Source organism: Phalacrocorax aristotelis, chromosome 16, assembly GCF_949628215.1.
Source record: "Phalacrocorax aristotelis chromosome 16, bGulAri2.1, whole genome shotgun sequence".
Lineage (NCBI taxonomy): Eukaryota > Metazoa > Chordata > Aves > Suliformes > Phalacrocoracidae > Phalacrocorax > Phalacrocorax aristotelis.
Genome location: NC_134291.1, coordinates 2989086 through 3016181, shown reverse-complemented (window position 1 = coordinate 3016181; position 27096 = coordinate 2989086). Strand labels below are relative to the sequence as shown.

The following is a 27096-nucleotide window of genomic DNA, read 5'->3' as shown; positions in this document are numbered from 1 at the left end:
ACTCTCTGCACTAATTATAGCAGCGGGGGCTGGAAGAGGTTTCCTTGCTCGCTGAGTCCAGACCTCAGCTATCACGGGCAAATTCCCTCTGCCTTTGCCTTCATAAACCCTCCTGGTACGCTCTGCAAGCATTTAGGATGTTCCCCCTAGTGACGGGGTATTTCCAGTGGCAGCCCAAGCGGGGCTGGTGCTCAGACAGCAGCGGGTGGATATCTTGATGTGCATATCTCGTGTTCCATTACTGACGGGCTCGGGGTTAAACAAAGAGTAGTCGACTGGACCTGGTGTTCAACTGGGGGATGCCTCCAAGGCAGAAGGACAGATCAGCATCGCCACTGGGGACCTTTGATGTGACCTGCGAAGCCCTGGGTGCATCAGCCGCTACCTGCTCCTTTCACACCCCCACCGCCAGATGGATGGAGGTGCTGGGGTGAGTGTCGCACCCCGATGAAGCCACGTCAAGCACCTACTGCTTGTGCGAGTAGCGCCCGGCTGCCACGGGCTGGAAGGGAAGAGCTGAAGTGTTGCTGAGGTTACTTGCGGCGTTGAACAAAGGTTTCCTCAGTCCCGGGAATATACCTTGCCAGTGTGGATTTATGAAAATGAAACCAGTATCTTGTTACTGGAGCTGGGAGATGCCGAGGGGGAGGGTGCAACTGCCTCCTCTGCAGCGGCTGCCCTGCCTGAAGTTGTAACGCAAGACACCTTGTGGAAACCCGCGTGGTTTAATTGATAACACATTCAATCTCAACGGCCAGCGATTTTAATGGTGAATCAATAGTCTGATAGAAGCAAACCAAAAATCTTTTGACAGTTATTCAAGAGGGACTTGTCAAAACGCGATGTATTTATGACCAAGTTCCTGCCTGCCTGGTCAAAGGCACTTGAACCCCTGCCAGATCCGAAACATGCTCGGATTCCCAGGAGTTATACTCAACACAATAAGTGGATATTTCACAGTAAATATTGCCTTGTCAGAAAGCTGGCATAAGCACCCGGTTGACAAGCAACAATTGGCTGCTTTGTATGGGTGCTGCGAGGGCTCGTCTCTCTGTCGGCGGCGGTCCTTGTGAGCAGAAATTTCTGCTGGCCTCCAGCCGTTGTTACCAGTAGGAATTAAAAATGCTTGAAAGAAAAACGCGATCGTTGAGTCTCAGCGGCCTCCATCTGAACGGGCAGCAGAAGGAACTGGAAAGTCTCGATGATTAATCGCAAACACAGCAGCCGGCTGCTGGCTGACGGTAGGTATCCGCTCTTCTCCGAGGAAACCAATTCATCAGCATTATTTGGGATTCATAACAGTTATTTGAGGCAAACAGGCTTATTTAGTACACGGCACCCTGTGCTTGCGTGAAGTTACAAACCAGAAATGTTAATGATTCTCTGGCCTCCTGCAGCTCTGCAGCCCGTCGGGCTTTCGGCAGTGGGGTGTAGGCTGCAAGGCGCGTGCAGCGCCTGTAGCGTGGGCTCCGCCTGTAGCGTGGGCCCCGCCTGTAGCGTGGGCTCCGCACCGAGAGGGGAGGGATGCCCGAGAGAAGAGGCACGCGCTCGAGGGCAGGGATGTGCCGTGTCCCGGGTTTGCGTGCTGCTCAGCACGGTGGGGCTCTGAGCCACGTCTGGGCTCTCTGCGACGGGAGAACGGCAAAGGTTGGGATGAAGGGAGGGAAATGAAATGATTTCTTGGACTTGTCCTCCGTGTGACTGGTGTTTATCATTGCCGAGGGCGGCTGGCAGCGCACCAGAGAGCGTGTGCTTATTTGTAACGAGAACTTACACCCTGGAGTTACGCAGTCCCGACCGGGCAGGGGTAGTTACTGTCTGGCTGGGCAGACACGAGAGGATACGGTCCTCAGGCATCCCCTCTATTCACACAGATCATTAACCCTCTGGAAACTGAGGTGCAAACTGGGGGTGGAAAATCACCTTCTAGATGCCCAAACCCCTCCAGGCCGATGCAGACCCGGAGGAATTATCTGCATTTCCATGCGAACCCCAGCTGGGAAGTTGTCTGTGTAGGAGTAAATCGTGTGTGGTGGGAAGGGTGCCCATGGTGAACCCCAAACCAGTGGCCCCCAAAGCTGGTAAATCCTGAGGAGAGGGAGTAGATTTGGGACTTGGAGAAGGGATGCCCCGGGTGACCTCGGGAAGATGGGCTATGGCGCGAACCCCAGATCCTCTGGCTCACGGCTGGACAGACAGCAGCGGAGGCGGACTGAAGAGAGATCTTAACCTAGAGAAAATTCACCTGTATTCTAACCTTTTCTTCCCATCTTATAGCTGAAAATTTTATCTTAACTTTTCCTTTGGAAAAGGCCTTGCTAGGTTTGGCGTACTGAACCCCTGGCTGCCCAGGGACGGCGGGTCGGGGTCGGGGTGACGGGCAGAGGCGCAGCTGATCTCGGCAGTAAGATTAAAACGCGGCAGAGCCGCGTGAGGGGGCGGCGGGGAGACCCCGCGTCCTGCCGGCACGCCGTGCCCCGAAGCTCAGCGTACGCTGAGGATGAGCCCTTCGCGTTTCTGCACTGCTCCTCCAGGCTGGAACAGCAGCACCGGCTCAAGCCCTTGCGCAGATGGAGCTTCAAGAGCATTGCGCTTTCTCCAGCCTGCCTCAGTTAAGTGCTCTGTAGTTGCACGTAGGCTTCGGCTTGCACTTCCCACCTTTCCCTGAGAAATGCGTTTCAAATCTGCATTCCTGCCACCCTTTCCTTTTGCTTTCTGGTCCTGCTGGCTTTGTTAGTGGCTTTGATTCCCGAGGAGCTCTTTGAGGAGTTCTTGTCAAGGGGAATATTTATATTTGAGAGGACTTGAGCAAAAAAAAAGGCAAAGCAAGCAGGGAATCTAGAACGCTTAATTACTGTCAGATCCTAGCCGCTGTTTTTGCTAGGAAAGCATGTTGTACGCTGTGAAACACCCAGGTTTAAAAGCTTCAGATCCTTCTCTGCTGTTCTGTAGTGGGGGGGGGGGGGGGGGGGAATGTGTGTAACATCTGGTCTCTATCATGCAAGAGGTACTTTGAAATTTGTGTGCTATTGCCAATTTATATCGTCCCATTCTTTTTGCGCGTATCGCACGGATCAGATAAGCCTTTAATCCTGGCGGATTGCTGATTTATACTGCAGCGACACGTGCCATCTCTGCTTCTCCGTCTCTCACATGGGAGTAAGTACTTGACCGCTGCTTTTGGAAACAGAGAAGTGGCTCCAGGTTTTTAATACCGGTCTCTTTCCAGGAATAAGATGAAGTTTATTAGGTTTTGCTGTCCTGCTCTTGTTGCCCTGAACGTCCTCTTAACTTTCCTATTCGTCCTGCTATTGCCCATTAGCCGAACTTTATTAGTCCCCCACCTTCCCCTGTTCCTGCTGTGTAATAATTCTGGGTTTATGTGCCGTTTTTCTTGGGAGTTGTCAAAGAATAATTACGCCCCATTAACTCCACTTTGTATCATTACTAATTCACACCTATAGAGTATTTTCCAAGCAACCGATCTCGTTTGTCTCTTAATTGCTGAGGTCCATAAACTCTGTTACACTGAAACTGTGCTAAGGATTTACACCCTCTAAAACTTTTCCCTCCAGTGCAAAACATAACAGAGAATCTGAATGCAGTGGCTTTATCAGATCTTATTTCTTCCCAGTTTGAGCAAACTATTTGCTTCTGGCTCTGTTGAAGACTACATAATGTGTATTAAGATGTAAAAAGCAAGAGACCAGAAGCACAGTAAAGGTACAGATCGCGATCCCAACGGATTAATCTAAGTTTGTGTTGCCGCGTGATGCCGAGTGGTTGGCTGAGGTGGAAAACTGAACAGAATCCCTCTGTCACCCGTGCCGGTGGGTCGGAGCGAGTGGCCTGTGTATGGTCCGACATCCAGCTGCGTCAAATATGCTCAGACTTGCGTTGATGGACTCTGAGCCAGGATGGGGGTCTGGGGCATGGCTAGGCGCTGCGGGAGCCCAGTCCTGAAGTCCTGAAGGACTTCACCTGCCAGGGAGCCTGTGATGGTGGGAGAAAACCCATTTCCCAGGTGCCCCCGGCATGGACCCTGGCTGCCCCGCGCCCGCCGGGGCTGGGCGCAAGCACGGCGGTCGTTGGCTGAAAAGGCAGCGTTGTGCAGCACGGACCTGGGGGCTTCTGGAGTCGGAGCCGAACCCAAGCCCTCGCCAAGGGTGCAGAGAGAGTGGCGGGAACAGGCAGGTGCTTTTTTACTAGTTTATTCCATTCAATGTGATTAATAAGCAGTTTCATCCAGGTTTAGCCTGAAGCTTAGTGTCCTCTAAGAAATCATCCTACCTCAAAGGATGCAGTAAGTGTACGGTGTTCAGCTAACGCTCTGGTCCCTGCCTCGCCAGAGAGCTGGTCCCCCTCCCCAGCTCGGCGCCGGGTCCGGCCGCGCTCCTTGGGCGTCCCGGGCGGAGCGCGGGGAGCCGCCGCCGGCCCCGCTCGCAGTCAGCTCTTCCTGCAAGGAAGAGAAGGGCTCGGTATCCGAGAGCTGCTTGAGCCAGTGCCGTGAAGCGCTGCTCAGCCTCACTTCAGATAACAAATGGCTTGAGCTGAGCATAAAAGAAGAAAAAAAAAAAATACTGTTGGTGGCAACTCTTATTTCCCTGGAAAAAAATCCTGGACCCCTGGCAGAGAAACAGTTTCTGCACAGAAAACATGACACTATTTACAAAAAGCAATGTCTAATATCCTTTTCCAGCTTGGAAAGAGGAGTTTGTTTTAATACATCCTTTTTTAATTGCCATGAGCTGGACTTGTAAATATTGCAAGTGGTTGAGTAACAGTCATCTGCGAGCGGACCAAAAGAAGGGACATTTTTTCCACTCTCGGAGCCCTAACATGTTCCCACAGCTCTGACGGGGGGATAGCACAGAGCAGATACTAAACCAAACCAAAATCCGCCTAATTAAAAGATCATTTAATCCCAGAGGACGCCTGTGAGCGTGATGCCAGAGTTGGGGCTGCTATGGGAGGCCATGGGGTGGGCCACAGGGATCCAGTCCATTTTCAGTAAAACATTTCCTTTTCTCCTCTAAGAAAGAGGAAAGAAAGGGGAAACCAGGGAGAATGAGCTGTCTCTGGCAGGCGTCTGACAGCCCTGTCGCCTCAGTGCTATCGTCCAGCTGAGAGAGAAGATCTGCTTTGCTGGTTTTCTGAATCGGTCTTCAAAACAATCCATAACTGAAGTTCTTTTAACACCGTGGTGCGCCTGAACTAAAAAAATACTCGTAAAGTTTGTGATAGCCGTTACCGTCTGCGTTTCGCCCGGTGCGGCGCGGTCGGGCACAGCGCTGTTAGTCTCTCTAATGCCGGCTGATCTTCACTTCCCCGAGTCAGGTTCAGACCCGAGAGCCCTGCTTTTGCTCTGCAAACAGTTTTGTCTGAAAGCGGGAGTGGTTTGCGTTGGAAACAATTTCCTGATGCAATTTGGATTTCCTTCTGAATAATCCTTTGCCCCAGTGGGATGGTACAGAGGGATTCTAGAACAGCTTAACTGGCCTTGCCATGAGTTAAACATATCCCTTAATCTTTGCAAGGCAGATGTTTAAGTAGGAAGATACCCTGCAGGCACTGTTAAAAAAGAAATCAATTTGAAGGATTAGGAAGAGAAAGAACTGCTCGACCAACGTGGGGTTTGGGTCCGTGTCGCTGTTCAGGTCATCGGCGTGCAGGGATCTGGTGAGGGGCTTGCACGGGCCGAGCACGGGGGAAAATCAGTCTCAGCTGGGAGCAGGAGCAGGACGCCGAGGAAGAACTTAATTGCAAAAGAGCAATCGTTAAAGCTGAAGGCAGCAACCTTAATGTTGTTTCATCTTTTCCAGGAATGCTGGTGGTGATTGTGTTGCTGCTGATTGCGATTGCCGTGGTTGCCGTCTGGCCGACACAGTAACGCGGGTATGGGGCCCGTCGGAGCTGCTGCTCGGCAGCTGGGCGCAGAGGACGCCGGAGAAGAGACCGACTTGGCGCAAAGACCTTCTGTGTTTTAAATAAACTCAACAGTACGAGAATGAGGCTGTGTCCGACAGACGTCCGTTCTTCCTTCGGTGCACAGCCGAAGAGCGCTGCGTGGTTTGGAGGGTTTGAACTTGAAAAAGTCTCACTTGCCACCTTCATCTGGCCTCCGGGAGGCTGCAGCTGGCTGCGCTTCTCAGTGCAGCCGTGTCTGGGCGCGCGCTGGTGTCTTCTGTCGCGGTCAGTCGTCCCGAGAGCATTAAAATACTAAAATAAAGGTGTGGTTTGGGAGTACGGCGGCGGCGCTCCTCTGCTTTCTGCTACCTTCCTTTGGATTTAAAATTCTTTCTTGTTTCAAGGAATAAATGTTTTTGGGGAATGACTGCCCCTGGACTCCGGCGGGACGGGAAGTGGGAGCACGCGGAGCCCTGCCGGGGGGCGCAGGACCCCCATGAGCAGCGCAGAAACGCTGGCGAGTGAGTCAGTCCTTGGCCCCTGGGGGAGGGTGATCGGTGTCGATCTCCACGGATAGAAACGTGAACAGCAGCGGGTCTTGAACCAGGGGCGTAAGAGTGGAAAGCCTTGCCCAGCGTGTGCTCCCGAGGAAGGCGCGCGCGCCCCGTGCTCTGCCGTGCCCTGCCACAGGAGATGCGCTGCCATTAACGTGCTAATCTCGGCGGCCGAGGTCTGCCTCTTTCTTTTATAACTTTTCACACACTGTTAAAACTGAGGGGAAGGAGCACGTATGTAAAAACTAATGAAAAAGAAGTATTGAATGTTTGCTTCTGGCCAAGAAAATCATTATTTTGTTATATGTGCCAGTTTGATTTCAGAATTGATAGAGCAAGCAATAAATTGAATAAAAGCCGATCCATTTATATACAACTCATCTGCCTGGGGTTTTATTGTTTCCTACCATCTCGTGTTTCACTTGAATGATTCTTCAACGCTTCCATTTCCTGAGAGCTGATTTGGAGAAGGAAAAAAGCAATTCCTGTCAGACTTCGTGTGTGTCATGACATACATTTCCTGGCGGATCCGTAACACTTGCCAGCCCTGGGCTGGTCCTCGCCTGCGCTGGTGGAGTATCTCCTTTCACAGCTCTCAACGAGCTCTTGGCACTCCTTGCCCTCTCCCTGCTCTCCAGCTGCACAGCTGGGCTGGTGGCACGTCTAGCGCTGGGCTGGGGGGTGGGAAACCAGGGTGTCCTGGTGCCGCGTCCCCTCCTGAGTGACACGAAGCCATTGTGTGCTTCTGCGCTTGGTTTCCCCATCTGGCAGCTGGGACTGGGGCACCGGCCCCTTCGTTAAGTGCTTGGCGATCTGCAGATCGGAGAGTAAAGGTGCTCTTCTCCTTGCAGCGTGCAGGTCTTGCCTGGAGCCGAGGCTCTGAGGTGGGAACGACAGGGGAAACAGGGTTTTGCAGGAAGCAGAGGCAGGGAACTGCTGCGTACCCCACGGGACACGTACCTCATTGACGGATAGGAGCCATTCCCTGGAGCTGAAGAGCACTGCTGCCCTGCCTGCATGCTCCTGGGAAGGACCGAGGGTTAGTGGACAGAGGAGCTTGGTGGACAAAAAGCCCAGTAGATAGAGCCGTGCCTCGTGGCGCAGGGCTCTGGGCTTCAGACGGGGGTCTGTGCTGGTGCCCAACACATCTGATGCTGGGCACTGAAGGCTGGAGCCGGAGGGGGAGACGAGCTCCTCTGGAGGGATTCGAACCTTGGGGCAAGGCGGACGGTGCTCTGCTGGCTTCAGCATCCTCGCCTGGCGTTTGCAGTCAAAGGTGGGAGATCCAGGCTCGGGCTTGGAGGTGGGTAAGGAGGCACCGCGTTCTGCCTGCGAACCGAATGAAACGATGCCCGTGGCTGGGCGGGAGCAGAGTCTTCCACACATCTCCGTGTGCTTTGCTAGAGAAAATCCTTCCTGAAGCCTTTAAAAGTCCAGTCCAGTCCAGGTTGTGCCCGCTTGCTTGCTTGCTTTTCCTTGGAGCGGTGCCTCATCTTACCTTCAAAGGAGGGGAGGGGAAAAAAATAGTTCTACGTTCTCGTGGTTTTCAAAAGGACACAACAGGTTTTTGATTAGTTTATTGCTTGATCTTAGATTAGAAACGGAGCTTTCAGCAAAGCTGCTCCAGCTGGAGACAAATGTAGGGCAGCTTTGGAGACGTGTTCGAAACGTCTGCATTCCTGCAGTTGGTGTGCGGAGGGACCAGCGCTGGAAACGCTCCTGGAGTTGCTTCTCGCCGGCAGCCTGTGCCCCAGCCCCGCGGCGGGATTTCGCTCACGGCTCCGCTGCAGCCTCCTGGATGTTGGGTGACAGCGGGAGAATTACACGCCGTTTATTGCGATGAGACTAACTTGGGTTTCTAATTAAAGCTGTCACTTATGGAGGGAATTAAGGTTTTGTTTGAATTCCCAGGACATGGAGGATGGATGCGTAATTCATCCCGATCAATGTGTCGGGGTGACTTTGTTCTGATGGAGGCTTTAAAAAGACGTTTTCTGGCCTGTTGGGTCCTCAAACACATTTTTCCTGTTAGTGCCTGGGAAAGGTAGAAACGCGAGGCTTTGCTCTGCTGAAATGTCTAACAAAGGGGTTCTCAGACTTGCCCTTTAGGTAACATTTAATGTGTTGCGTGGGTGAGGAATTTTATTAAAAAGAAGTGAATTTGGCAGCGTTGTGCTGTGTGCGGAAAGCTTTTCTGTCTCCCTGCCCCACCAAAGAAAAAGCAAGGTTCAAATACCAGAGCCGCTGGTTGCTGGCTCTGAGCAGGCGGGGCGGGAGAGCCCCTCTCGCCGGGGTCCGGCGCGCTTCCGCGGGCTGCGGGCTGCTCTGATCGCCAGGCGCGGGCACGGGATGCTCAAGCTGCCCGCTGAACCTGCACGGCGGGGCTGCTGGAGTCGCGTACCCGCGGCGGCTTCTCCGAGCGGAGATCCTCCCCGCTCCCCTGGTGCCCACCCGGAGGCACGTCCCGGCCTTCGCCTTCCCTTGTGTGTCCTTCATGTCGCTCTAATGAGGACGTGCTCGCGAGTTTAGCTGTCTCCAGTTGTTATTTCATCAAAAATACAAGTGCTGGGGGAAGATCTGGTGCACGTCAGAGGTGCTTGCACGTCCGAGTGCCCTTGATAAGAAGTCCCTAGCTCCTGCGTGAGGATGAGGATGATCTTGAAAGGCTGCTGGGGTTTCTCACACACTCTTGTTTCTGGAGGTTGGGTGGGAGCCTGGCGCTGAGCTTGGCGCAGAGGAGCTCTCCCACGCAGCCCGGTGGGACCAGGCTGAGAGCAAATGCTCTGGGGTCCAGCCCTCAGTGGGAACAGCCTCCTCCCCTCTTTTCAGAGCCACCGTGTCTTCTTCGGACAACCGGCCGCCTGCCAGGAGGACACGGAGCCAGAGCGATCTGGGAAACCCATTTGCTCCTCTGTGGAGCCGCAGGCGACAGCCCCGGGGCAGAGGTGGTGGCACTCGTGACCCATTTGTCTCCACAATAAAGATCTGAGATTTCTGACCTCCAATATGTTTTGAATTCATAAATTACCAGCGACACCAAGGGCGTGGGTCACGCGCGCTGACCCCTCGGCAGTTTGCAGGACCTTTTGCCTGTGTTTTTCTCTCTGGAAGTGTTTTGCCGCCTCAGCCACCCCCCTGCCTCCAGCTTTCTAGCTTGTCCATGCCACCAGCCCCTGCCTGGTCTCGAGTACAGGCAGCTTCAGTAGCGCCTGGCACCACCGGCGCCCCGGGGGAGATGGGTGATGGCGCCCGGACCCCCCGCAGTGGAAGGGCAGAAAGCGCTGGCGCTGGCAAGCAGCCTGCGGATGGGGGCAGAAACGGGTCCGGAGTGGGGTTGGCAGCTCCCCCGGCCCCAGGCTCTGGCTGTCCCCCGTCCCCATGCCTGTCCACCCCCCTGGCGCGGGGTCCCGCAGGTTTTGGTGTGCCCTGGCTCTGTCCCAGGGCACGGTCTCCTCCGGCAGCAGAGGAAGGATGGGGAGCCCAGCGGGACGTACCCTGGTCCAGAGCCCACAGCAATCCCGGAGAGCCCAGAGGTGCCAGCGGGGACCCCCCACCCCACCCGCCGGGAGCCTGCGGTGACCCCGCTGTCCCCAAGGGTGTGCGACGGCTGGCGGGGAGCGCTGCTGGGACAGTGCTGGTGGGACTGACGGACAGAAAATAGCTGTGCACCACCTTGGACCCTGCCAAAGGGGCCTCGGCAGAGTCCTGGGGGGCAGCTGGGACACCGTCACCTCCCTGCCCAGGTCCCCATCCCTCGGGCTTGCCACCCGTGGGGCAGGAGGAAGCAGAGATCCTGGGAGATTTTTACAGTTTACAAGAGTTTATTCAACTGGTTTCTGACTTTAGTTCTACCGAGTGGGTGCTGAACAGTTACAAGCTCCTTCGGGTTCAATTACAGCCAATCTAACGAAACGAACAAATGAAGAGGGGGGAAAAAAAAAAAGGAAAAAAAAAAAAGAAACAACTTGGAAAAACAACAAGAAAATCCACAACTTTTTCACGTGTCATTAAATATATTCATATATAATAACCATAATATATTAGTATGCATTGTAAAGAAACATCGCCCAAAGCAGTATGCAATGGTCATAACTAAACAACATTTACAGTTCAAGATATTAACAGAAATAATCAAAACAAACAAAAAAAAAAACCAAACCCCAAAACGAACACAGGTTTTGTGAGGGGAGAGGAGGCGGGTGTGCGGGGAGAGGGCACGGACACGACGAAACGAACAGAAACGAGACGAAACGACTTTTATCGGGTGCTACCGTCGAGTGATGATTGTTTTGGCATTTCAGCTGCTCTCCGAAGCCGCGCTGAAGGCGCCGCAGCCCCTTCCCCGGCCACCCCCCGACCCCCCCAAGGACCTCGGTCCTGTCCCCGGGGCGATGGGTGGGCGCGTGGGCTCCTCGCTGGTTGCTCTGAGGCTGGTACCCGACCAGAGCCGCGCCCCCGGCCACGGAGGTTGATGTTTAGGAGTGACATCTTGTCCCTCTTTGGGTGACGGGCCAGCGCTGTCCCCCAGGAGGTGTCCTGGAGCCGGGGGGGGGGGGGGGCTGCAGGGAAGAGTTGGATTCCTCGGTACCCCGAAAACAGGGCTTCTCTGCCTTCCCCAGAGGAGGAGGGCTGCGTACCGGTTGCACCAGCTGCTCCTGCAGGTTGAGGTTACTGGGAGCACACGAGGGGCACTGGGGGACCGTGGATGGAGTGGAGGGGCTTCTCTAGTCTGGTTGGGAAGCGCAAAACTCCAACAGGGACCAAGGGACAGGGTCCTGGTGGGGCAGGGGTGGGGACTCTGCCTCGGCGGGTCGCTCTGGCTGCGGCGGGCTCCGAGTTGTTTCACGTCTTGTGCAAACTCTCTTTCTGATTTCCTGGGCTGTGTCGGTGCCTGGAGGGGTCCGGCCATGGGACGGGGTTTGGGCGTTTCTTCTGCAGCCTGACGGCCTGGTGGGAGCGAGGAAGGGGCCAGGGCTTGTCCCTGGCGGGGTTTGGGGGTGTCGAGGCTGTGCTGGCGAGGACAGGTGCGCTTGCCAAGCTTGGAAAACGGGAGGGAGCGTTGGGTGTCCAGGAGTGTTCGGTGGGCGGTTCCCGAGACCCCACATACCCTGGCCTTGCCTTCATGCTTTGGCTTTGGGTTGGATCCGGTTGCTTTTAGGCCATTCGAAGGTCTCCTGCAGTTCAAGGGCATCCCAGCTAACCGAGGACGAGCTGTCCCAGCCGGTGCAGGGTGTCCCTGGCATCAGTTGATACTTGCTGCAGGGCAACATCCAAGCCCCACTTTGGGGCTTTAAGCCTCCATTTAGACACTTGAGATCAAATTTTATCCTTCAAAACTTGGCGGCTTGGGTTACCTAGACTGCAAAACTGTTGGTTCCCCCTGAGCGCTGAAGTAAGGAAAACCAGGTCTGCTTTGGGTAAGGGGAGAAAAAACGGACTGGGGGTGGGGGGGAAGGGTTGCTTGACATCCAGGGTGGGATTTCTCTCCTAATACCCAAATTAATTCCGTAGGGGCCTTGCGGTTGCCGGGGGAGGCTCAGCAGGGCTCGCTGCCTCCGGGTGGTGTCTCCAGCAGCCCGGCGCTGGCCAGTGCTTCCCTGGGAGCCCTCCGCTTTACACCTATTTACATGGCTGCCTCGCTTTATGGTGGTTTATGTCATTATATAAATATTGTCAATTGCTATAAAACAAGGCAAAACCACTGGAAAATGTCATAAAATAGATGTTTCCAAGTTTCCTAAAAGGAAAAATATCAGGGAGGTTTTGCTTTTCGTAGCGACTAATGTTTGCTTCTCCTCCAGGTACCCGTCCTGCCCTCCCTGCCTTTCCTTTCCACCCCAGCTATTGCCTGGCTCCATCGATTAGGTGAACTCAGCTAGTGCCGTTCCTCACGGGCCGGTGTGGCAGGGGAGCAGCTGGCAAGGGGGTGCAACGACTGGGTGACAAACAGCTCAACAGCCAGCCCTGCCTGTACGGTGCCCCGGGAAAAGGTGCTCCAGGCGTCAGGCAGGGGCCTGGGGTGTGAGGTGGAGGCGAGGCAGCCGCTACCTTGCTTAGTGCTTTAGTGATTAGAGAGTGGGAATTTTAGATGTGCTGGTTTTCACCCCCAGCAGCAGGAGGAGAGCAACGGGGGAGCTCCAGGTGGGTCACACGTCGCTCGTGCAGTCCCCGGCTGAGACCTCTTCCCATGGAGCAGGTCCTGCCCTGTGTTGGCTGTAACTTGGCCAAGCCTTAGAGCCCTGTGCTGGCCCCACTGCTTGTGGGGACAGTCTCTTGGCACCCGCTGTCCCCCCTCCTGTGTCTCCCAAGGGGCTGGTCGCCTTATGCAGGGGATGCCAGGGGCCTCCAGCTCCAGAGGGAGCAAGGGCAGAGCTGATGTGGGTTCAGGAGAGCTGTCTGAGTTTGTGAGTGAAACCACTGCCAGCCAGGACCTCTGTGCCATCTGCACGGGGTTTTCTATCACGTGAGCACCCGTCGGTCTGCTGACGGAGGCAGCGGGGACCAAGCCCCTGAAGGAGGTGTCAGGGGTGACCGTGGTGGAGGCCCAGGGACTGCGAGGGGTGAGAGCTTCCAGGGCACCCACAGGAACTGGATGCCAACTTATTGTTTTGCAAAGTCTGGCTGTTTCCTTGGGGATCCCGGTTCTTAACTCCTCGACTGTGAATTGGTGGCTGGAAGGGGCCCGGGGCATCCCATGGGCTCACGCTCCTTCGGGGTGGGGGGGGCAGCGCTCCGCAGGGCGTGGGGGCTGGGGCAAGGAGCTGCTCCCCGAGTTACGCCTACATGGAAGTCACCCACTAACGCGGTCTCCTCTTTGCGGTGCCTAACCTGGGATCATCGCCACGGCCGGAGGCCTCGGCCGCTCCCAGGTACGGTGCAGCGGGTGATGGTTACAGCGATCAGATACCAGAGAGTCTTCAAATAACCCAGATTAGTCGAGCCTCAGATCTGTCCTCGGTGACAAGTCTCTGTTTAGTTTCCTCTACGGTAACTGTCTTGTTCAACCTAAGCTGAGAACACATATTTTTGGGGATGGGGGGGTTAATTTTCAGCATCGCCGTTGATTAGTTCTTTACAGGTTTGATGTTCCCGTGCCGTGCTTTGGAAGCAGCAGATATTAGCAGCTGGAAGGCAGTTTGGTGTCTCTGATTTCTTCAGCCAACAGGGCAGAAAGAAGCTGCGGGGCACCGGGTGCCGCACGCCCGCACCCACGCTCCTCTTTTTTATATCCACATGCCCAATTTTCTTGTCGTTGTTGCATTTTTGTTTTGTTTTCTCCCGGAATACGAGGTACAAACCTGGCAGCCCCACAGCCGTGACCACCATCCCTCCCGTCCCCCCCCGCCCGCCCCGGCAGCGCGACGTTCCTCCCGCCGTCCCCATCGCCGGTCCCTGCCCGCCCCAGCTCTACACAAAGCAGCATGCACAGTCAGTCTCTCCCTCTCGCGCGCTCCGTTGCCGTCTCCTCCTTTAGGATTTCTTACACTTCCCCTTCTTCTCCCGCTGCTGGAACTTCCTGAGCCGCCGAGCCCACGTATCCCGCCACTGTATCACCAGGCTGGTTTTGTCCGCAATGATGCCGCTCTGGTCGGGAGAGTCCTCGTTGTTGCCCAGCAGCAAATACTTCTTCATGGGCTTGATTTTGGGGCACTTGCACGCTATGTCCTTGGAGTGGATCCACAGGGTCTGGTCTCCGCGCCGTATCCGGTTGCTGCCTTGTTTGTAGACGGAGATGATGTTGACCGTGAACTTCCACCAGTCGGCATTTTTTTCCGCTTTCAGGATGTGGATCTGAACAGCTGGGGGAAAAAAAAAAGCGAGGCAAGGGAGGAAAAGATGTTATGGTTTGAGCTGGTGAGAAGAAAATGAATTTTAAGTCTTACCTAATAGGCTGTGTGAGGACTTAGGCTGGGCATTAGGAGAAGGTCCTTCCCCCCGAGGGTGGTGGAGCCCTGGCACAGGCTCCCCAGGGAGGCATCACGGCACCAGCCTGGCGATGTTCCAGAAGCACTTGGCCAAGGCCCTCAGAGACACGGTGTGAATTTGGGGTGTCCTGTGCAGGGACAGGGGTTGGACTCGATGGTCCTTGTGGGTCCCTCCCAGCTCAGGGCATTCTATGATTTTATGACTTCTGTCTCCTGAGCCCAGACTGGGGAAAGCGACCAAGGGTGGTGGTTGCACAAAAACTACCTCTGTCCCCAGGCCATCTGCCACGAGCAAGAGTAGCCAGTGCTGGTGGCAGAGGGGTTCAGCAAAGGTACTAAGACCGCCACAGGCTTGGGAGATGCTCTCCAGCTCTGTTCCCACAAAGGCAGCCCTCTGGGTCCCCAGTGAGCCTGGGCACAGTTACCCAAGGACCTTGCGGGCTGGAGGACCCCCAGGAGGGGAGCAGAGGCTGGGAGCAGCTGCACTCCAGGAACCATGGGACTCCTTGCACTAGGAGCCCTGGGAATGACACAGGGCTGCCTGGAGCACTGGTGGGGAGCAGGTTGCTTCATTCTCCTATTCGTGTCCTATGGAGGACCATCATCTCCCAGGACGTGGCTGTGAAGCAAGCGCAGACAGAGCAGTTCCCCAAGGCTGTCGGTGCAGCAACATCTGCCCCAGCACCTCTGAATGCTTAAAGCAAGTGAAAAAAAATCTTTAAAAATCAGGTGGATTCTGTACACTGGACCCTGCCTTTTCCCTTGAAGCAGCAAGCACAGAGAAGATTAAAAACCCAGGGACAGCTTGTGTCCCCAGGCCCAGGTGGTGGCCGGAGCGTGGGGCAGGGGCTCTGCACACACGGCAGTGCCAAAACCCTGGGCTGCACCGTAGGAGCTGGGACGAGCTTTCTTCCTGACCCACGTGTCCAGAGAGCAGCGCGTGCTTCAGCCAGAGGATTCTGCACAGGCCATTTCACCAGCCCCTCTGCCCTCCCTTCCTCGCCAATGGGGCACTCAGCGCATCTGCACCAGGACTCCAAGCAAAGATGAGCCAAATTCTGGCGCAAAACAGTGGGACTGGCCCATATCTCCAAGAATTTGGCATCTGGAGGTAGGAAAGACCTGTTAGGGACTCCAGCACACCTGCCTGGAGCCAGCGCAAGGAGACAGCTTTCCATGAGCGCCCAGCCTCGGAGCAGGACATTGAAGGGGATCAAACCTATGAAAGGATTTGGAAATGGGGAGGTTTGCTGGTGTGTGTTTCTAGGAGATGTTCCTGAGCCAATACTGCTCTGCGCTTGCCGTGGAAGATGTCACTGCTGGTAAAAAGCACGGGTGAAGGACTGAGGGTGGGGCTCAGTGACCATAAGGGCATGGCAGAGCCAGCATCCAGCCCAACTTCTGGGTCTGGTGGACTCACCTGAGCACCTCTGTAAATACTGAATAGCAACATTGGGTTTCAAGGGGATGTCTCGGTAAGCAGCAGCCTGGCAAGCCAGGTGTCCTGGCGGGTTACTGGGCGATCACAAGCTCCCAAAGCAAGACTGAGATGGGAGGATAACTGTGATCCATAAGCACAGGACTAGCAAGGGTGTTCACCAAGCCCGTGGCTGATGTTGCGTAGCCCATCTGTAGCCATATGGACTGAGAAAACCTGGAGAGGACTCAGCCCTCCACCACGCCACCCCTTGCGCCTTCCTGAAGCACAGGTCACGCCTTCCGTTATCCCGGCGCCCACCAGCACCCACGCAGCAGTGGTGGCCCACGGTCCCGCGGGGCCAGTGCAAAGGTGACTTGGCGTCATGATCTGGGCAGGAGAAGGCTCTCCCTGGGGGGTGTCCGCAAAGATGCTGGGATGGCAATGGGCACCGGTTTGCTTCCAGCATGCTCGAGGGTAAGGCTCGGCTCCCGGCTGATTTCAGAAGCCCCCGGAGCCACTGTGGTTTTGTACCATGGGGCAGCCCCTGGCTGCAGCCCAGGTGGCCCTGAGCAGGCTACGGTGGCCTCTGCCAGCCCTCCTCCTCCTCTTCCTCAATACCCACAGCAGGTGCTGGTGTGCCCTTTCCGGGTGATGTCTGTGGACTTGGGGTCAAACCACAGGGAAGGCTGGAGGCCCCCATGGGAGAGGGAGCGTTCAGCCCCACGGCACGGCAAGGAAGAGGAGGTAGGAGCCTGGAGGCAGCTCCTGCCTCCCAGCAGCGCTCCGTCGCGGCACAGAGGCGGCAGAGGAGGACAGGAGCTGCAGTCAGCCAAGATCGCATGCTCCGGGAGGTTGAACACATTCCTCCTCTCTAAAAATCAGCTTCCAGGAAAATATCTTCAGTGGGAAGTGAGTACCCAGCCCTCCTGGGTTTGTTTGCTGACTGTGGGATGAGGCGTCCTCACCAGCAAAGACACCCAAGTGGTGCTGCCGGCCCTGGCCAGGAGAGCAGGCAAGGGCCAGCAGCTCCACGCAGGCTGGCGCAGTCCAACCAAAAAGTGCTTTTTGACCAAATCTTTGAGATTTTTCCTCTTTTTACCCCACTTCCCCTGCCCATCTCAGCCATCTGGCCAGTCCCTGGTGGCTCCAACCTTGATTGCAGAAATTATCAGAGGAAGAGGAAAACTCAAAAAAAAAAAAAATTAACAACCAAAAACCCAGGCAAAACTCTCCCATTTGCCTTGTAACAACCCAATTTTACCCCCCGGATTAGCGGTGGAGGAACGTCCCCCTCGGTTTAAAACCACAGCGTGCAAACTGATTTCAAGCTATGGAAGGAAGCGGGGCTCTGCAGCCCGGCAAGGCTTTTTAACACATTTCAAAATATATGTGGGGTTTTTTTTTTTTTGCTGGAGCATGTCATGGACGCCAGATGCTTTCATTAAATAAAAAAAATAGAGAGAAAAAAAACAACCCTAAGCTCTGACCGTGTATTTCCCTGTCTGGTGTGAAGGTAGCAAAATGTGAAGATTAGCCAATTTTTATTTTTTTGAAACAAATCTTTCCAAAAAAGCTTAAACCTTTGACCTGCCTGGGTCCACACTGACAAAATGGAGAAAATGAATGAAAAGGAACCGGAGAGAGGTGGTTACAGGAAACTCCGCTCTAAAATACACAGTCTGTATTTTTTTGATGTCAAGGCCCCCGTCTCTTATTTTTTTCCCCTTTTATTAATGAAGTGGAAGGAGTGAAAGCTTCGGTGAAGGCTTGGCTGGCACGGCCGCAGCTGCCTTCCCTGACAGCGAGGTTTCTGCCCGTAACTTCGCGTTCGGGACACACGGTTTCCCCTGAGCCGGGTTTTGGAGCCCAAGTTTAGCGATGATTTGCCTGGATATTTTGGTGGTGGGATGGGGTCTCCAGCATCTCCCAAGGGACACGAGATGTGCAGAGAGGTGCCGGGAGAAATTTTTGGGAGCCCCTAAGCTGGCTCCTCTGGGTGAATCCCCAGGGATTTAGAGCCTCATTTCTCATGAAAGAGAAGTTTTCCGTTCCTTCATGGTTTTGGGGGGGGGGGAACTTGACTCAGCTGCATCCCATCACCCCAAATCTGGCTTTGGAGCTTGATATTATCCTTCAACTGCCTTTTCCTAGGGCAAAGCTTGGCTTTGCCTGTGCCATGTGAACTGGTCCCTCTCTGCTGCTGATCACTGAAGCCCTGTGCCGACGCTGAGCCACACTGGGGACCATCCCTGTCACTGCATCCCGAGAAAAATGTCCTGGAAAGCATCTGTGGGGCAGCCAAATGAAAGGATGCAATAGGGGATGATGGTTAGTCAAGTGGGTGGCAGAGATGATGCTTCCCTGGCTGTGGTCCCCTGGGAGCAGGTGGTGACCCGGAGGGGGAGAACAAAATCAAATGAGCCGCAGCATTGTGCTGCTGCTCCAGCCGGGGCCGGGGACACTGGTTTCCAGTGAGGATGGGCTCTAGTCCAGGTCTGGAGCCCAGCAGTGCCTTGGGGGTGCCCCCAGGTCCCTCCCCATGCTTTACAAACAGTGGGCAGCCGAGCCCTGCGGGCAGTTTGGGGCTGGCTGCACCCCCAGGTGCCCCCAAAGCACTGGGGATTTCTCACCTGGCTTGCTATTTTGTGCCCTGCCATGATCCCTGTCGGCCCCAAGAGAGCCCCTGAACATCCCGATGGGTGCTGAGAGCTGGAGGATGGGGGCTCGAGGGGTGTGGGAAAGATGCTCGGTCCCGGTGGGCGCACGGCGCTGCCCCTCTAGCCGCGTCCCACCTGACACCGATGCTGCTGCAGCACAAATCCTGCCCGGCTGGTGCCTTACAAGCCCCACCAGCCCAGGGGACGCATTCAAGCGTCTTGCCATCTTATGCTTCTAAGAAAAAGGTGGCTGAGTGGTCCCCCGGCTGCGGGAGGGGATGGGGGGGGTCCCTGGTCCCCTCCTGCAGCCCCCAGCACAGGGTGCTGCCCAGTGCCTGTCCCGGCGCTCAGCTCTGGGCCCGTGATGCTGCCCGGCTCCTCGAGGCTTGGCTGGGAGCCTCTGACCACAAGAAAGACCTGAAGGCTTGATGTTGCAGATGAAAGTGGAGGGGTGGATGATTTGATGTTAATAAAAACAAAAACCAATCCCAAAGCCTGAAAAAAACATGTTTGAGGGCAGCCACATAAAGGCTTAAATAAAAGCAGCGCCTCGCAGCATTCAGAGACCATGAGTCAGGGCCCCAAAAATCATGAGATTGCCATGAAAAGAGTGAGGCTGGAAAAAAAATTATATATTTTTTTTATTTTTGTTTACTTTTGGGGTTTGTGCTAAATCTCCTGATTTCAAGCTTTCCCCTGCCGAAGCTGGCCGGGATCTGGGCTACACGGCCAAACCTACGCATCCTATGAGCTAAGTGACTCCAGGAGCTGGAGCTTTGTGGAGCTTCCAGTGATGGGGAGCATCACTGCACTGGCCCTGGGGAAGGATCATGCTGGACCCTGGGGGTGGCAGTGGGAGCAGGGTGGTTTGCTGGGAGAGACAAGAGGGTCTTTAACACGGACAGACAGAAATGGGTACTCGGGACAGTGGTGGCGGACGCAGGTGTCCCAGCCTGAGCCGGGGCGTTCAGAGGGCTCAGTCCCTTCTCGCTGCACAAGCAGAGTGGAGCCCACGTGGGTTTTACTCCAAGCTGCAGCAAAAGGTGACCCCGACACCATTCAGGTTTGGGAAGGGAAAGGGCTGGCTCCTCACTGGAGCAAAGGGTTAAAAAGGGATATTTCCCCCTCTCCCCCTCCTTTTTTTTTTTTTTCCTAGTTTATTTGGCTGTGGCTTTGCCTGCCTCCGGTCGCCAATTTCCTACCGGTTTAATATTGGAGATTTACGACCCCCAGTCCCGGCGGGCCTGGGCGCGCCCTGCCCCGGCGTGGTCCCTGCCCGCGGTGCCGGGGAGCCCTCGCTGCGCCAGCTCGCTCCCTCGGGACACCGTTACGGGGGGGATTGCTCAGTGCTGACCTGCTCCGGGGTTTCTCCACCTTCCGGGGCTGTGGAAGGGGCTGTGAGCTGGGGACAAGCTGGGGACAGCAATTCTCCCCTTCACTGGGTTTTCCTGCGGATTTGGGTTCCCCCCCCCCCCCTTCAAGCTGTCTTTTGAAAACACATTTTGCTTTTTTCCACCAGCCCCTGCCAAGCTCCTCTCGACAAAGGGGGTGACTAACTAAAGTCTCCGCGAAAGGAAGGATATTTTTTTTTTTTTTCTTTTTTTTTTTTCCAAGAAAGGGCGAAGTGAGCAGATGATCTCACCTTTCGGATGAGGATCCTGCTCCTCACCCTCATCCCCTTTCCAGTGCTGCACCAGGGCCATGGCGAGGGCGCAGGGGCACCAGCTGGGACCGCGGTGCCAGGACCTAGCAAAACGCTCCAGCATCGTCTGTGCAGGATCGGGCCCTGGGGTCCAGGGGTTAAAAAGTGCCGCAGCCGCCCATCCAACTCGGATTAACCACAACACACAGACAGCGGGAAAAGCCCCGAAGATCGGGCTGAAATGGCGGCACCCGAGGGAGCGAGGGATGCTCCTGCATCAGCTGGAGCAGCATCACCCGCTCTAATAAAATAATCCCCTCTCCTTCTGGGCCGCAGGGAAATCTCCATCCTCAGCAGGGATCCCCCCACTTCCCCGGGCTAATTTTAACTACCTCAAACCCAGAGAACCCCCTCCTCTACCCCTGGTTTTCTGGGAGCTGAGACACCCCTGCGCTCCATCAGGCAGCCAAAATAAACCCAGAAAAAGCTTTTCTGCTTCTGTTCTTGCCTGCTCCCCCCACCGCCGAAGTCTCCCAGCCTGCCCTCCCACACCCTGTTTCACTCCAAATATTTGCACCAAAACCCATCTCGCGGGAAAGAGCCCAATTTAAAATAAAAAGAAAAAAACCCACAAACCCAACAAAAACAAACAGATAAGAAAAATAAATAAGGGAAAATATCCCCTTTGAGTCACTGAATGAAACGGGGAGCTAAAAAGCCCCATTGAGGAGCGCGGGGCGGATGATAGCTTCCCGATTGAGCCCGCGGGAGAAGTAACTCTGTTCAAGCTAATTAGGGCCTTTTAGGATATTCAGCCCAGCGATGCCGGCGTAACGTGAGGAAAAGAGCCTCCTAATTGGCTTCCTGCTGGGGTGTCAGTCCCGAAGTCTTCATTATCCCTCCCTGCACTTTTTCAACCCTTTCTTCCCTCCCTGGCCCTGCCGAAAGCGTGGGCTGCCCCAGCACGGCCGCGCTGTGCCGTGGCATCGCTTACCCTGCTGCCTCGCCAGGATGGTGTGCCCTTGAAAAAGCAAATTTGCCGTGGCTACGGGGTTGGCTGGGGCTGGCTGGGGACCCCCCTGGGGCCAGGAGGGCTCAGGTGGGAGCACCCCAGTTCCCACACTGGGACAGCCCGTGCCCACTCGCCCCAAACCAGCCCCAGCAAGCGGCTTTGGCTCACTTGTGCTGTGGCAGTGGTGGTGCTGCATGATGAAAGAGACAAGAAAAGCTCTTTCCAGCACCCCTATTCATTGCTCCGGGGTTTCCTCCTGCCCAAGACAGCTCTTGAGCTGCCCTCATCTCCCCAGGGTCTGTTGAAGCCCGCAAGACCACGTTACAGCCTCAAAGAAAACCAAGCGCGAGTTTTCACCCGAATCCCCAAGAATCATCTCCCTGGCGAGACTCGACAGGCCAAGGAGCAAAACCACGCTGGGGGCGCCCCGCGAGCAAAGCCCAAGTGCTGCCACCCCTGAAACATCAGATCCTCACCCCAAGAGCCGCAGGGAAAGATAACGCTGCTCGGCTGGGAAACATGTTTTGAGGAGGACACACGTGCCTTGTTTTCCTCCCTACCATCCTCCAAACCCCTGGGGCCAATTTGGATCACGACACATACAAGTTTCCTGCAAACAAATGGCTCCTTTTTCCCCTCTTCGGAGAGCAAATGCTCTAGTGTATGCTCAGCCCTTAGGAGATGCTGGAGAAGCCAGGTGGGAAAATGAAGGGATGCAGGTACCATGTGTGGGAAATGCATTTGTAGCTCATAGCCAGCAGAGAATCCACCCATGAGAAACCCAATGGCTTTAATAGCCTGGTGATCAGCCCCGCTCCTGTCTTCAATAGCCTCATGTTCTAGCAGAGACTTTCTCACGTGCAATTTAACCCTTTTCTATAAGGGAAAAGGCATTTTTTTGACCTTTCCAACATCTGATGAACCTCCAAGCAGCTCCTACGAGCATGGCCAGCCCTTGCTGGATGCATACCGCGAGCATGGCCCCAGCCTTGGCAGCTAGTCCTTGCCGAGGGATGCTCTCCACAACCATTTTGCCACGTGGGTAATGGAAAAATAGATGGAAATGCAAATAAAACATTTGCCTCTGAGCCCTCTTCCTTCCCCCGGGCTCGCGGAGAGATGCCAGAGCACAAAGCCAGCCCGGAGCATCCCTCAGGCGGCCCTGCCGGGAAGAGCCTTGTCCGGGGAAGGGCTGTTAAATGGGAATTCGTTCTGCTCTCACAAACACTTCCCAGACATGCTGAGCTACTGCTGTGAGCGCGTTTGAAGGAGGGAGGAGGTATCAGCACCTCTGGATGCTTTGATGCAGAAGGGATTCCCCCCCCCGCCCCGGCAATTTGGTGAATATATATACATACACACGCATATATTTATGCATGCATATACATATATATAGTATTTATATATTATGTATTCCTCTGCTGTGGAGGGGAAGGGCTAGCAGACATGGGGGCAGCCGCAGCCCCAGTGGATGCTAAACCCTGCCCTGCAGCGCCTTGTAATTCCCTGGTTGCTCAGATGTTTGAAGGCTCAGCTCAAAGCCAGGCTCACCGCGCACAGCCCGCTCCCCACCCCTGGGTCAAACCCGAAGGCTCGTGCTTGGCCCTGCCTGCAAACACTTTGCTCCCCCTGCTACACTCTTTGAGGGGGTGAGGTAGTTTCCAGCCCCTATGTATGGTTAGCACCGTTTCTACACAACCCCCAGCCCAGAGCGCCTGTATTTATCCAGCCGTAGCTGATTTTTCCAGGTCAGTCCCATTCCCGACACGCGGCTCGTCCCAGCAGCGTTGGCGCAGCCGGCGAGGGAGGGCGATTCTCCAGGCCAGCAGCGCCGCAGCAGAGCCATCCCTCCCCACCTGCCCGTGCTGGGTGGTGCCGGCAGGGAATGGCCAAGCCAGGGCGGAGAGGGGCTGCCGAGCCCCACGAAGAGCTTTGAGGGGTTTCTTGGTGTGGCCTGAAGAAAATCCCCTCCCAGGGTCCCCCTGGCCACGTCCTCCATGCACCCATTGGTGCCCACGTTGGGAATGGACTCACATTAAAAATAATCCCAGGATCAGAGAGGTGGGGAGGGAGCTTGGGACGTGCCTGCTCCAAGCCCTGCTCCGAGCCAGAGCTGTGGGAGGATGCTCAGGACCTCAAGTACCAGCAAGGATGGGGACCCCACAGCTTCCCTGGCTTGTCCCGGGGCGGCACCACCCACTGCACTTGCCTGGGAATTCCAGGGGGGATGGATCTGGATGATGGGGAACCCCCTGCTGCTTGTCCCCACAGCAAAGCACAATTTTTAAAAGCCACTGCATGTAACAGCACAGTGAGAAGAGACAGGACACGGAGTCATTGTTACCCAGAAGACACCCTGGGATGAAGACACTAGGGACCCTGATTTGGGGGCTGTCTCAGCATCTACAGGGAGACTTATATTTTCCAAGCAACATATTGCGTTGCTGCTTCATCGGGCATCACTCTCCAGGACTTCCTCTCCAAACCCTCTCCAAACAAAAGCCGTACCCCAGATTGCCCGGCGCACACCCCAGCACAGGCGGTCGCCGTGAAGCAGAGCCGGGCACAGCTGAGCCCCGGCCAGCAACTTGCCCCTGGGCTCGGTGGGCCGGGGAGCCCTGGGAGGGAGATGCTCCTGCTCCCCATCCCCTTGGAACCGCTCGTCCCTGGGAAGCGGCGGCCGAGAGGGGAGACTCACCATAGTCTTTCTTACAGTACTTCTTCATGTTGATCTTCAGTTTCCCCTTGGAGGCTTTGCAGTATGAGTCACAATCTGCACAGGAGAGAGGGGGAGGGCAAGAAAACATTAACAAAACAAATTAGCCTTAAAATGAATAAAAGGCTGGGGGAAGGGGGTGGGGGGGGCGGCTCAAAGCTGCAGCCTGCCATGAATAAGCAGCGTGCCTGTGATATCCATCTGCCAGGCCCCGATTGGGTCGTCTAAGGGGGCATTCAGAAAAACCTTCCTTTCTAAAGAAAGCTTTTCACAAAGGAAACCATCCTCCCGCCCGCCTCCCCTGGGCTGCCTCTGTCTTCCTGGGAGACCCCGGGGCCTCCCTTATTGTGCCACCCAGAGCTTTTGAGAGCCACACAAATTCCCCCTGTTCTCCAGCTCCCAACTGGAGCCTGCCCGGAGCCCACAGAGGCCCCATTGTCACCCCTAACCCGGGCCGGTGTCAGCCTTTGGCATTCATTGCCGAGAGATTCGGGCTGGGGTCACCCTCCGACAATGGGGGTCAGAGAGGAAATTAGCAGCCCATGAAGCATTAGCAAAGCCTTTTGGTGTCCACTCTACTGAAGTGTGCAAATAAAATACCCCAGTAGGAACATTTCATTTCTAATGGGCCCCCACTGCTGAGACACGCTGGCTTCGCTCGGGCGGCGCAGCGGCCGGCGCGGCGGGCAGGCGGGAGCGCTGGCACGGCAGCCTGGCAGCGCCGGCACGGCAGCCTGGCAGCGCCGCCGGGGCTGGCGGGGCTGGAGCCGAGCCACGGTCCTGGGCGGCTGCGGGGATACTGAGCCCGGCTCCGGTAGCTGCTGCTCGCAGGGAACCGCTCCGGTGCGGGACGCGGCAGGACGGCATCGTGCGGTCGGTGCCCTCCAGCCGCTGCTGGGAACATCCCAGTGGCACCTCAGCCAGGCAATGCCACAGTGGCTGGAGATGTGCCACCCCCACGCCAGCACCAGGACTGGCTCATGGACACATCACGCACATCCCACGTCTCCTCAGCACCCCAGGTGCTAAAGAGAAGCCCCCAGCACCACAGAGACCCCATATTTGAGGGAAGATGGGACACATCAGCCCCAGTTGGAGGCCTTGGTACAGTGAATGTCCCTGGGCATCTCCTCCTCTCCCAACTGCCCATTGCTCCTCCACAGCCACCACTGGAGACCACGTATGAAAACCTGCTGAAATGCCCCTGCTACCTCCAGCCGGCTCTGTGAGTGGGGCGGGGTGCTGGGTGGGCAGGGGGGTGCTGTTGGTACCCCATGGGGTGCCCCTAACCTGCCCCAGGCCACAGTGGCAGTAGCTGACCAGAACCACCCTTGCCCATGCAACACCCCAGGCTCCTGTCCACGGTCTCCAGTGGACCACGACCTGAAACCCTGGGGGAGAAGCTGTGCAGCACCCCCCCTTCGTACAGCTGTCACACACTGGGGTGCCATGTGCCGCAGCCTCAGCAGGGCTCGAGGGACCGTTCCTTACGTACTGCAGGAACACAGGCAAGAAGCAATTCCTTCCTAGAGAAGCTCACGCTAAGTGGGCCGGGAGGGGAAACTGAGGCACAGAGCTGGGAGGGCCTGCTCAGCTATAGCATTTTCCATGGGTGGGAGGTGGGTTCAGAAACATGGGGAGCTTCCTCAGGTGGGAAGGAGATACTCCAGGAGGTCTCATGGACCCCAAATCCAAGCCTCCCCATTGGCAGCAGAGCCAAACCCAGCCTGAGCCAAGCAGCAGCTTCTTTCTCAGCTTGAGTGGGGGAACAAACAAGAGAGGGAAACCCAGAGAGCTGAACACCCATACACCCCGAGATCATCGGGTACCACGTCAGAACCAGCCCCTCTGACCCACATGTGTCCCGGCCCCTCTCACCATGGCCAGGCACAGAGCCACCTCATCTCCCACCAGCCTCCTGCCCCACTGCTGCTCCCATTCCTCAGGGGAGCACCCACAGCAATACACGGCTTCACACTCTTTCAGTATCACCTAGCCAGGACCAAAAGTGACAGCTGTGATAGGAAGTGGGACACCTTCCTCATCCAAGAGGGCTGGCTGAGATCTCTGCCCAGCTCCAGCTGCCCACAGCCCTTAGAAAGCCAGGAGCCAAGCCAATGGCCAAGGGGATCCAGCAGGCTCTTCTCACCTAACGTGACCCCGAACATCACACAAAACTTGAAGCGCACTGAAAAAAAAAAGTGCATATTCCATAAAAGCTGTAGTTCAGAGGATGGAGATTCACTAGCAAAGCCCCAGCCATGCCTATGTGGCACAATGCCACCACGCACTGGGATGTGGCTGCCTGGTGTCATCGAGCCCAGGGAACAGAAATGTTCCTGATCCAACCCTTTGGTAAGATGTGCCTGGCCATAAGCATGGAAGGAATAGTCTATAAGAGAAATAAATGTGCATGCAGCAACCTACCAGCCCAGGGAGGCTTTCCCTCACCTGCTCGGTGGAGCAGGGGACTGACGAGAGACAGGCCATCGGGCTGCTTCGCCAGGCAGCCAGCATGAGTCTGCTCAACTGCAGATTGCTGATGTTTTCCAGACACTAACGCAGTTATGGCAATCATGATGGTGGTTCTCCTCTGGCACAAAAATCCAGGAGCTCTATAAATATTTATCACTGCTGTTGCACCTCATCCCCAATGCAGTAGCTGATCTGCAGAAGAGGATGACCCAAAGGCAGCCGGGGAGCAAGCAACGGAGCAGGGACAACACTTGGGAGCTCTGCCTGCAGATTTCTCCTCCCCTGGACAAATCCAAGTCAGACCCTGGTGATTATCTGGCTCTGAGCGCTAGTGACGGGCAGGGGTGGAAAGCAACCCCCACCTGCACACCTCGTGGCTTGGCCCCGGGATCTGCAGGCAGGTCACCACCAGCCAGGCTGGCAGAGCCCACCAAGGGCAGATCCCCGCCCCAGCCCCACGATACTGCTTCTGGGATCCAGGCCCAAGAAATAGCAATCACAGAAACCATCACTCTGGACCTCAGTCCAGACCACTCACAAGAACAACCCCAAGCCTCTTCAGCAACCTCTCCCCACAGAAACATCCCTAGCCACATCTGAGCTTCCCAATCCCTATGCTCCTGCCACAAGATTTCCTGCCTGCCCGAGATTACAGACCTGCCAGAAACCCATCCCAGCACCATTTCCCAGCCAGGGAGGCTGTGAGATGATGGGGCACCGCCCAGTGCCCCCCAGACTCTGGGGAACAGCACCCCGACCCCACAGCCTCTGGGTGGCCCCTGGGTGCA

The 27096-nt window shown here is 55.8% G+C and overlaps 2 protein-coding genes across 2 annotated transcripts in view; one reads left to right on the top strand and one right to left on the bottom strand.

Moving 5' to 3' along the window:
- Positions 1–6837, top strand: part of STX8 (syntaxin 8) — a 107857-nt gene extending 101020 nt beyond the window's left edge. Inside the window, exon 8 of the mRNA XM_075111038.1 lies at positions 5823–6837. Coding sequence (XP_074967139.1) covers positions 5823–5890 — 68 coding nt within the window. The 3' untranslated portion in view covers positions 5891–6837. The remainder of the gene's footprint in view (positions 1–5822) is intronic.
- A 6899-nt stretch (positions 6838–13736) lies between these two features.
- NTN1 (netrin 1) overlaps positions 13737–27096 on the bottom strand; it is a 103957-nt gene continuing 90597 nt past the window's right edge. The window contains exons 5-6 of the mRNA XM_075111263.1: positions 23816–23890; positions 13737–14260 (exon numbers count right to left, since the gene is read on the bottom strand). Of these exons, the coding sequence (XP_074967364.1) occupies positions 13932–14260; positions 23816–23890 (404 nt within the window). The 3' untranslated portion in view covers positions 13737–13931. The remainder of the gene's footprint in view (positions 14261–23815; positions 23891–27096) is intronic.